Source organism: Bidens hawaiensis, unplaced genomic scaffold (assembly GCF_021521415.1).
Source record: "Bidens hawaiensis isolate Kalapana, Puna unplaced genomic scaffold, B.hawaiensis_p1.1 tig00014638_1, whole genome shotgun sequence".
NCBI classification, from domain to species: Eukaryota; Viridiplantae; Streptophyta; class Magnoliopsida; order Asterales; family Asteraceae; genus Bidens; species Bidens hawaiensis.
Window position 1 is genome coordinate 556,410 of NW_027492276.1, and position 11,434 is coordinate 567,843.

The following is an 11,434-nucleotide window of genomic DNA, read 5'->3' on the forward strand; positions in this document are numbered from 1 at the left end:
TAATAATAGTTACCATAGCAGTATAAAGGCAGCGCCTTACGAAGCATTGTATGGACGGAAATGCCGATCGCCACTCTGCTGGACTGAAGTGGGCGACGCACAGGTTATTAGATCAGATCTGGTCCAGGAAACGACCAGCAAAATTCTTGAAATTAAAAACAATCTGAAGGCCGCGCGGGATCGGCAGAAGAGTTATGCCGATAACCATAGAAAACCGTTATCATTTGAGGAAGGTGATAAAGTGTATTTGAAAGTATCACCGTGGAAGGGTGTGGTTAGATTTGGCAAGGCGGGGAAGTTAGCCCCTAGATATATTGGACCATTCGATATTACTGCGAAAATCGGTCCTGTAGCATACCGATTAGAACTGCCTGATGAACTGAGTGCAGTTCACAACGTGTTTCACGTGTCGAACCTGAAACGGTGTCTGTCGGATGAGACATCGGTGTTACCCTTAGAGGGTGTTCAAATAAATGATAAGCTCAACATTGTAGAGGAGCCCAAAGAAATAGTAGACGGGAAAATCAAGCACCTTAGACACAATAAGATCTCGTTGGTCAAAGTTAGATGGAACTCGCAACGAGGCCCAGAATATACATGGGAACGAAAGGACGAATTTCGGAAGAAATACCCCCACCTATTTCCTCAAAAGGAAGTAGTTGACGCGTAAAATTTCGAGGACGAAATTTTTATAACGGGGGGAGAATGTAACGATTCCGGCAAATTCAGGTATACCCTAGCCGGAATATACTATTTACGTGTTATTCAATACTGAATATATGAATTATAATGTGTTTATACGAGTATATAAGATTCACAGTACGAATTATACTCGAATGAACAACTAGTCGTATCGGGATTACGATTAATCGATGAACGATTATTGAAACCCGAACGAATCAGGAATTACATTATAGACAAAATATATAATGTTTAGTGATGTTTACGAAGTATTAAAGCTTCGGGATAAGTGAATTATAGCACAGAAAAAGAATGGTAAGTTTAATGGTACGTCAGTACGCTAAACGAAACCTTTAACGCCAAACCAAGCAAGAGATAATCAATCAAGCCGAAAAAGATGCGTAATCATTAATAAAATGATGTTTTAAGTCAATAAATGTCATGGTTTAAGTTTTTAAAGTTTTTAAGTCGGTTTTATGTAAATTTTATTTTAACCCGAAAAACGACCATTTTAGGCTCGTTTTAAGCCGAATTACGAGTTTAAACGAGAAACGAACTAAACCAGATTATCCACAACATTATCCGGATTGCGTAATCCGAATGTGTGGCCTAGAATGGATGTGTGGGCCCCACCCCACACATAACCTTGGACCGATGGGTCCTTGTACACACACACACACATTACATTTTCTTTTTTCTAAACATCCAACTCCAAAATCCTCTCAACACTCATCTATCTTCATCCAAGTTCTTGATTTCCAACCAAGATTTACAAGGTATAACACATGTTTTAATGCTTGAATCTTGTTTCCAACTTCATGATCTTGAGAAAAGGAGGTTTCAAATGTAAAAATGGGTGAAAACCCGAGTTGAAACCGATTCTCGCATGATCAAGTGATGTATACAAGTTATACAAAGGATCTTGATCCAAGTAATGAGTTAAAAGAGTTTAGAACGAAATTTTACGGTTGAAATCTTGTAAAATGAGTTTCCATGTGAAAGACGGGTGAAAACCCGAGATGAAACCGACTCTTGCATGATCAAGAGATGTATACAAGTTATACAAGGGATCTTGGTCCAAGAAATGAGTAAATAGAGTCGAGAACGGATTTTTACGGTTAAAACCTTTGTTTTTATATCAAAACCGACACTATGAAAGAAATGGTTTGATTGTTGGTGTAACTTGCTTGGTATGGTGTTATTGTGCTTGTAAGTGTTGTATCTAGTGGCTAGCAAAGGCTAGAAACCAAGATCTTTGCGATCTAACGCTAGAAAACACAAGATAGTTCGGTTTTCGTGTGATTTAGTTATTTTGGACAGATTGTGGTAGGCTTAGAGTTGGGTCATGAAATTTCACAGAGATGATCTACACATGAAAATATGAGATCTGTGAATTTTTGGTAATTTTTGGATAAAGGATGAATATTTGGTGAATTTAATGCTCGGTTTTGGCCAAAAATGGTGAAAAATAGCTAAACATCATGAAAAATTCTGGAAAATTTAAGATAAGCTTTTTATAACATATAAAAGTCACACACAAAATTTCAGGTTCATTGGAGAAGTCTAAGTAGGCTTTTCGGTAAAACGAGTTCTAGGGATTTCTAGCTCGGTTTTGGTAAAAATGGCATGAAAAATGAGTTTTTGGTTCTGGAAAAGTTACAGTGAACTAAGTGGGTGACAGGGGTCATCCCAGAAAAATTTGGGATTTTTCGAAGGTCGTTTGGTATTTTCGACACATTTGGTGTTTAAATGACGTTTAAAAATGGTTAAATAAATCTTAGATACAAAAATTAATTCTGGAAAAATTTTATAAAATTTCTTACTGTCAAAATATGTTTTGTGCAAAATTTCAAGGTCCAAGACTAAACGGATATTTATTTGTGCTAATTGGAACTTAAAAACAAACTTTTAAAGCTTAAAACGAGTAAACCGGCAAAGTTCGCCTAAGCGAGCTGACTGGTGCATAAAAACCCTAAAAATGGACTATTTTCATGAAACTAAGTTAATCAAGTAAAAGTAAATCATCCGAAAATAATTCGGATGATTTGGGTAATTTTACCCGATTTTACTGTTTCCGGCACCTAAATGACGGAAACGGGCCCCGCGGCCAAACGGGGTGTCCAAACCGAGCTCTTATTTCATCACTTTAACTAAAATAACAGTCAAACACCATTTTTGGGTCAGGTGTGAACAAACTCATTTTTGAAACTAAAAACGGATAACCGTGCTAGGCACGCAAATCAAGGAAAACATAAAAATGATAATTTTGACCGTCAGACTCTAAGTAATGTCACAATCTGATTCCTTAGAAGTGTCACGGGGTTAACATTGTCCCCGGATCGAGTACAGTACTGGGTTAACAATGTCTCCAGATGTACCGATTGACACGGATTTAATTTATGGGAATTATATAGTAACGACTAGATATCATATTACAGATCCAGGCTTATAGCAGTTCATTGTATCACGTCCCGACTCACAGAAAGGTGAGTTTTCACGAGCCCCTTTTAATGAACCGTTTTAAATATTTTCCCGGGGCGGAAAGCATGTCTTTATTAAAGTATTTAAGTACATACCGATCGTATGGAAACACTTGTATATTTATATATATATGGTTTGATGCACAGAATATATAAATTGTTTATCGTGTGGGATTGTTCTGGGGTAACATAGTTCCCAGGGGTTATTATTGTTCTGGGGTAACATAGTTCCCAAAGGTTATTATTGTTCTGGGGAAACATAGTTCCCAGAGGTTATTATTGTTCTGGGGTAACATAGTTCCCGGAGGTTATTATTGTTCTGGGGAAACATAGTTCCCAGAGGTTATTATTGTTCTGGGGTAACATAGTTCCCAGAAGATTAATGAAAATGTTCTGGGGAAACATAGTTCCCAGCATAATTACATTGCTAATAAATGATTATTAAAATGATCTGTCAGAGTTTATTTAAATCAGTGAAACTCACCAAATATTCGTAGTTGACCCGTTTTCTTTACATGTTTTCTAGGTATGCCCAAGTTGGAATGATTGATATGTGCTTAATGATCTGTGCTACTTGTTGGAAGCTTGCTGATCTATATTTTGTAATGAATATATTAATGTCTTATCGGTAAAACATGTGTGTAACACCTAGACAGTAACGAAACTCGCAACAATGTAATATGATATAAATTAATGTAGTGGTATTTTCTTTATAAGCAATGCTGTTGATATCAGATGTGTCTGTTGCATCCCGTTTACGTTTCCGCTGCGGTTACGGGGTGTTGCACCATCGCTTGACAGTGTAAGCGATAGTGGCGCTCTGTCTCTGTAAATGATCGAGGCATGGTACTGTCTATTAAATTTTCCGACGAGTTATACGACATACACCAATCCGAAAGAGCATTTTCTTATAATTCAAAATTTCAGCTTTTAAAAACAGTATACCTCTACCTAGAATTCACTTACCTAAGCATTCTAACAACATGCAAATGTGAATTTAAAGAACTGTGCATAGATTGACTTAGACTTAAACCATTTGAGATATCAGGTCTAGATTGAATTACAAAAAATTCTATTCTCGAGAAGTAATAAAGTATTCTAAACTCATTAATTTTCAAAAAAATTTAAGTAGAATCTAATCAATCGTGAAAAATTCCCCTTGGATTTCTGCTAGCAATAAGACACTGAAAAAATCATTAATGACCAAATTACACCATCATTACAATAAATCTGGAAGTTGACCAAAGCATAATAGCTAACGATTTCTAGTCTGAAAATTTTCTATCAGTCTTTACAAACCCATGTTCACAACCAACCACCACAAATATTATTGAGAAAAAGGATTACCAACAGTTTGAAGCTTTTGTACTAAACGATCGACCATCCACCAATGATCTCACAACAACGATTCTCTACAATTTCACATTGACCCTGCACGCCCAGCATCAAATAATCACTGTTATCACACACACACGAAAAATGTCTATCAAAATACAGTAAAAATAACAAATTAACCTACTTTTAACTTAAATTTCGAGACTTCTAGCTGCATCTCATAATGATGATCTCTTTTATTCACAAGAATGCACTTACTATTCATTTTATATATGTGGCTAGAAAAACACAGCTACAAACCAATATTTTGAAACATTACAAAAGCGATCCTCGCAAATTCACACTGTAATATAGTAGCAAAATATCAGCCCACGATATATTTGTAAATTAAAAAATTCGGGGTTTTGTTTTTATAAAATAATAATTATTTGTGTTTAAATGTATTATAAGAAACCTAAAATTATACTTATCTTCTTTTAACATTTCAAGAATAATATAATTAACTAAAATACTAAAGTTAGCATTTTAAAAATCAATTAGTTAATAAATTAAAATTTAAAAACAGGAAAAAGAAAACAACAAAATGGGAATAAAATTAATAAAATAATACAAAACAAACGGAACTCACTAAAAATTCCTAGAACCAGGCTTGGGGGTGGGGGGGGGGGGAGACTGGACTTGGACACGGGTGATAGTGTGGAGCGCCAGCACATTTTTTGTAGTTTGGTTTTGTTTATCACACACACACATATATATAAATATATATATATTATAACGACACTATTCACTCATCTCACGCCATCAACGCATTTTACTCTTATATAGATATAGCTATAATTTACCGTCAAATATAATCTCATGCATATCGTCTGTGGTCCAAATTTCCAAAAAGTGCGGTAAATAGGATGTTATATATGTAATTGCTAAAGTATGAATCATAACAATGTGACTGAAAACTATAAAAGAAGACGATAGATTATTAAAAAGTATTAGAAAAGATTGAGCAAGAGAAGAGAATTTACCTGATCCATTCTGCTGTCCAAATTGATCATGCTATAGAAAACATATGATAATCACAACTGCATAACTTTATTCCGCTTTACGCACGCATGCGCCTTAAACGCCTGGAACTTCCACAACGGCCCCCTCTCACTCGCAGCGGGCCCCAGAGATGACGGGCTTTTAGAAACATCTTCTTTAGGATTTGCTTGATCCTTATCATGACAAATACTTAATGGCAACTTCTTCTGTTTCATTCTTCCTCTTTTCCTACTAATAGTGACATCATCATCACCCGCTTTCACCTTTGACCCGTTTCCCACGTTTGACTTTGTTACGTTTTCTACTTCCTTAGCATTGCTAACTCTACCATCTTCTAAAGTTTTAAGCTTTTTATGTTTATGCTTCTTTACATCGGATGCACCAGATTTTGAAATTCTAGGTGAGCTGTTTATCGTTTGATGTAATTTACGCGCTAATTCCTCATCATTTGTCTTATGGTTATTAGTATTAATATTATTAATCTCGAACCCTGGTTTATTATTATCATTATCATACAACATTTGCACATCAACTTGCTTTTTCGCTTTGTTCTTCTTAAGCTGTTCGGCAAAAGACCGCATTTCAACACCATCATCGCCATTTCCTACTAACTCTAACGCTTTCTTTGCAGCGGCCATGGCTCTGGCGGCAATAACCGCCTTCTCTTGAGCTGCAGCCCGTGCCACCATCGCCACTTTAGCCGCAACTTCTGCTGCCGTTCTAGAAGCTTCCACTATCTCCTCTTGCGAAGGATTATTGTTACTCAAATGAGGTTTCAGTAAGTAACCAATGCGTGTATCTATTAAATCCAACGAGTTGCATTCCGAAGGCGAACTCAAAATCAGATTCGGATTCTGACTTACATTCATATCACTGTTTTGCTTTTTCAAACACGCAAGTAACCGCTTTCGTGGAGGCAAAAGTACATCCGAATCCAAATGATTAACACCGAATACGTTTCCTTCCATTATTTAATACATCAAATTTTGCGTATAATAATAACTGCATATAATCAATAGTTGAATAGAAATCAAGAACATAACAAGCAACTAAATCTCATTTCTATCAAAACCTAACAATTCATGCACCAACAATACACAGATTCACATAATTCAGATTCAATTTCACATAAACCTAACAGAAATAACATGATCCTAATCTCAAGCCAAATCCAAATCCTAATCCTAACCCTAATTCTAATCCAATTGCAATTTATCGAACCGATTAACAAAAACAGATAATCGTGAGCTGGATTGAACGAATCAATGGAGCAATTGATTGAAATTGAATCGCGAATTAGAGATGAAATGAACAGGGGATGAAGGAGTTACGTACCTGATGTTAGAATTAGGGTTTTGAGAAAATGGTCTGCCACTAGTTGTATTCATAGACAATGAAATTTGGTCATATATATATATATATATATATATATATATATATATATATATATATATATATACTACTTGCGTGCCCGCGTGATGCGGCGAGGTTGCACTCAAACATGACATCGGATGCGTAACCGGTGTTACTGTTTTTGTATGTGCGTGACTTAACAATAGTACGCGTGTAACACGACTATAGTATGCTCATATTGCGGCATTGGTATCTTAACCGGTGTTGGTAAGCACGTCACACAACGATTGTGCACGCTCATCCAGGTGTTGGTGCGCACGTAACGCTACATTGAACTCGTCTTGACTCGCAACCCGTTCCACTTGACAATGTTCTAGCCGAAATTCGTTATGACTTGACCCCTTTCAACCCAAACCCGTCCCGACCCAAACCAAATTAACCTTTTTGTATCGACTCATTCCAACCTTAACCTTTTAGACCCATGACTCGAACGACCAAAACCGCCCGATTCGTTTGTCGGTCTTTAATGGTAATCACGTAACACGTTAAGTTTTTAAAATGAAAAAACTATAGCAATACCATACTCAAATTAAAGAGAATAAAATACTCGTTTTTATGGTATAATGTTTTTTAAAAAAAATATTAACGTGTGAAAAAGTTATAAACGTTTAAACGTCGTCGGGGTAGGTGGTTTAAAATAAGGGGTATATATGTAACTATTATATAAATTAACAAAATGTGATTAAAGTTAATGGACAAAACTTGTAATTATTTTTTAATAAATTAAAAATAAACCGTAACACAATTTTAGTTATGCTAAAAGACAAAATTGTCAAAATACAAAATTGTCTCTAAAATCTCTTAATCTTGTGCATTATAGTTTGTACTAAAAGCAACAAGTTTAGTACCTCTTAAAAATTAAGAGGTCTCTCACTCAAGCTTTATATATAGTGTGTGTGTATATATATATATATAGAAAAGGGTTACAATAAAAAGACATAGTTTTGTAGGAAGAGTAGAAATAAAATAAAATTTAGAGTTAGGAAATTATTTAGCCTAAATCCTAGATCCTAGGAAACTATTTGGTATTCTAAAAACTAACAATCTCAACCACTAGATCTTCCAACAAAACTATTTCTTTTTATTATAACCCACCCCTATATATATATATATATATATATATATATATATATATATATATATATATATATATATATGATTGATTTCTTTTGAGAACTACTTTGAGTTTTAAGAACTCGAAAGAACTCAACGTAACAATTTTTTTTTCGAATTTTTTTTACACATGTGTAATACATAAGTGTAACTGATGTACAAAAAATTACGGTATTTTTTACATATCGAATCGACTTTTTACACATGTGTAACTAACGTTTAACTTGTGTAATTATCAAAAATATTTATTCTCTCTCCTGCTTCATTTTTTAATAAAATTTAATCTCAGCCACATATTTCATATTATTTAATTAAATGTGTGGTTCAAAACTGAGTTCTTAAAGTTCTTAAAACTCACCATGGTTATCAAAATAACCCTCCCCTATATATATATATATATATATATATATATATAGTAGGTTAGTTACCCGTGTAGCACACGGGTTGAAATTAATAAATTTATTTAAATAATAACATAATGCCAAATACAAAAAATATGTTTCAACATATATAAAGAGATATTATATGGTAAAATAAATTACGCATTACATGATATGAAAATAAATGGTGGTTAGAAAATTTATTAATCTCTAAATATTTCTTTGTACACAATAATTATAGTTTTATTTGTAATTTTACTTCCTTTATTCAGAGCCGGCCATGAGGGGAGGCAGGGAAGTCGACGGACATAGGCACGACACCCCGCTAGGCCCGAATTTTTATTTTGTTTTTAATTATATATGTTTTTATGGAAAAAAAATATGTATAATCAAAGTTTCAACACCATTACATACCCACTAGCTTGGTCTAGTGGTAAAGAGGTATGACATCTAACCAAGAGGTTTTGGGTTCTAGTCTTGTTTGAGACATTTTTAAGTTTATTTTAATACAAAAGTTTTAAAAAAACTCAAATCATAATTAAGTAAACCCATTAAAGTTAAATTGTTTAAACTCAATAAAATGTTCATTTCAGTTATGACCCCAAAAAAATTTCGCCTTTGGCCCAAAATAATTTTCGCCTTCTCGGAACCGGCCCTGCCTATATCAAAACTTAGTATTTTCACATTGTTTGTGCTTTTAACTCTAGATAATGCAACGCATAACTGGCCATGAGTTAAAAAAATTTGTTTAAAAAACAAACCAACCATCTATAGTGACTGAACTTAGATTTTATTAATCTTAATTGCAAAATAAAAATAAAGTGAATATTTCGTTCTTTAAAATTATCATTTTATCTAAAGGTGTTGAAAATTTCTTTTTAAGAATAAAAGTGTGAGTCCAAGTATTACTTCCGGATATGATTTTCGCTTCTATAACACGGTTATCATATTGTTTTTTCACATGCATTTTAGTTTCATTGCTAAGACCATTTAAGCATCATCACTTCAACATCGTCTTTCAGGACTAACATATGACTTGACAACCTTAGATTTTGAGGCCATTTAAAATATCAAGAAACTAATAGTTTCTTGTAATGCATCATTTTACGTATGATAGATACCATCTGAATAATGGAATATTTTTCATTTCCCGGAACCATGGATAATAAAGATTTGCTAATTTCTTGAACGATCTCATTTCTTGTGCAAGTATAACTCTAAAGAAATCTTTATATTTGAAATCTTTAATAATAGAAGGATATAGAAAGTCAATTTATCATCTGATTAACAGTGTGTTAATGTCTAACATGTTTATTTCTAAGGTAAAAAGTTGATTTATCCTTCTGAAAAACCAAAACATGCAGTTTATGTTCATATATTTTAGTAGATTTGTAAAATGATAAACTTAACATAAATGATGGGTTGATTAAATAGTCAATTAAAAAAAGAAGTTGTAAATGGCTCTTTTTTTTAAATGAGCCCGTTGACCGAAACTCATTCTAATCATAGATTGTTTTAACTTGAAGCATGCTTGATACTTTAACCAATTATAAAAACCCGCTCGTTTAAATTAGCATAAACACTGAGAATACATCAATACTTAATGGTAAATTTGTCTTTTAAGGGTTTGAAAGAAAAAACATTTGTAATATAGTAAATATCGTATATATTTAATAAGTTAAAGTTTATTAAAATTTAAATTAGTTTTGTGTCTTCATCCAATAATACCATTCTTTATAAAACCTCTACATTAATTAACTAATATAAAATATTTAAAACCTTAATTTTTAGAATCATTATTCAAAATTAACGTGAAAATTAGTTATTTATAAAAACCTAATAGTAATAACAAATACAATATATTTATATAAAACAAAATAATATATTTATGTTGGTATTAAAATTTTAAAATAGGGAATAATTATTAAAAAAAGAAAATGAAATATTAAAAAGAAAATAATGAAATAAAAATTATTAATAACAATGAGAAATGCATTTAATAAGAGTGAGAGGAGGGAAAAATTTGTAAGGATCACCATGGTAATGACATATGGCACTTAGAAAGTTTTGTTTATTATATAGTATAGATATGAGAATGATATTTTGAGAACCTTGCTGTTGATAAGTTGTAAGAACTTTAAGAACTTAATATGGACCACATATTTAATTAAATGAGTATGAAATATGTGGCTGAGAATAAATCTGATTAAAAAATTAACCAGGAGAGAGAATAAGTATTTTTGTTGATTACACAAGTTTTAATATTAGTTACACATGTGTAATAAGTCGATTCGGTGTGTAAAAAATACTGTATTTTTGTACATTACTTACACTTACGTATTACACATGTGTAAAAAAATTTGTTACGTTGAGTTATTTCGAGTTCTTAAAACTGAAAACGGTTCTTAAAAGAAATCAATCATATATATATATATATATATATATATATATATATATATATATATATATATATATATAGGTAAAGGATGGAATACGAAAATTGTTTATTGTACAATAGGTACGCGAGTGTCTGGAGCGTCCATCTTCAATAACCATCCTAACCTAAAATCACAATTACGCAAGCCGACCTCCTTCAACCTCTTCTCCCGTCGATTCCGTCCACCTTCACCATCGCCGTTCAACGATTCCGTCCACCATCCACCTTCGCGACCACCATCTTCTTCCGACACATGTCAGTTGATTAAATTGCCCAATTGAAATTGAAATTGAAATTGTTGAACTAATTGATCAATTAAACTTTGAAATTGGTCCAATTAATCATCAATTTGAAGTTTCAATTAATCAATTTTGAGTTTTTGAAGAAACCCAGTTGCAGACGTTCCATATTTTGTTCATATGGTCGAATCAATGATCAAATTAACAGTCGATTGATGTTTGTTTGATGATTATGAGATTATATGAAGTGATTTCAGTGTTTAATTTCATGTTTACATGTGTTTAATTTCTTTTTTTTTGTTAGTTTTAGAAGTT

The 11,434-nt window shown here is 32.8% G+C and overlaps 1 protein-coding gene across 3 annotated transcripts; it reads right to left on the reverse strand.

Moving 5' to 3' along the window:
- Window positions 1-4,316: 4,316 nt before the first annotated feature.
- LOC143547127 (uncharacterized) lies at window positions 4,317-6,918 on the reverse strand. 3 transcript variants are annotated; one of them, XM_077038623.1, is made up of 3 exons: window positions 6,873-6,918; window positions 5,519-6,539; window positions 4,317-4,592 (listed from the first exon to the last, which is right to left on the reverse strand). In XM_077038623.1, the coding sequence occupies exon 2, from the start codon at window positions 6,503-6,505 to the stop codon at window positions 5,570-5,572; it is 936 nt and encodes a 311-aa protein (XP_076894738.1). In that variant the 5' UTR covers window positions 6,506-6,539; window positions 6,873-6,918; the 3' UTR covers window positions 4,317-4,592; window positions 5,519-5,569. The 3 variants fall into 3 exon arrangements, with proteins under 3 accessions (XP_076894738.1, XP_076894740.1, XP_076894739.1); XM_077038625.1 differs by having other exon boundaries at window positions 4,317-4,617; XM_077038624.1 differs by lacking the exon at window positions 4,317-4,592 and adding an exon at window positions 4,631-4,839.
- Window positions 6,919-11,434: the final 4,516 nt, after the last annotated feature.

What these genes read in the sequence shown, in the direction of transcription:
- LOC143547127 (XM_077038623.1), bottom strand. Translation starts at nt 6,505, where the DNA reads ATGGAAGGAAACGTATTCGGTGTTAATCATTTGGATTCGGATGTACTT.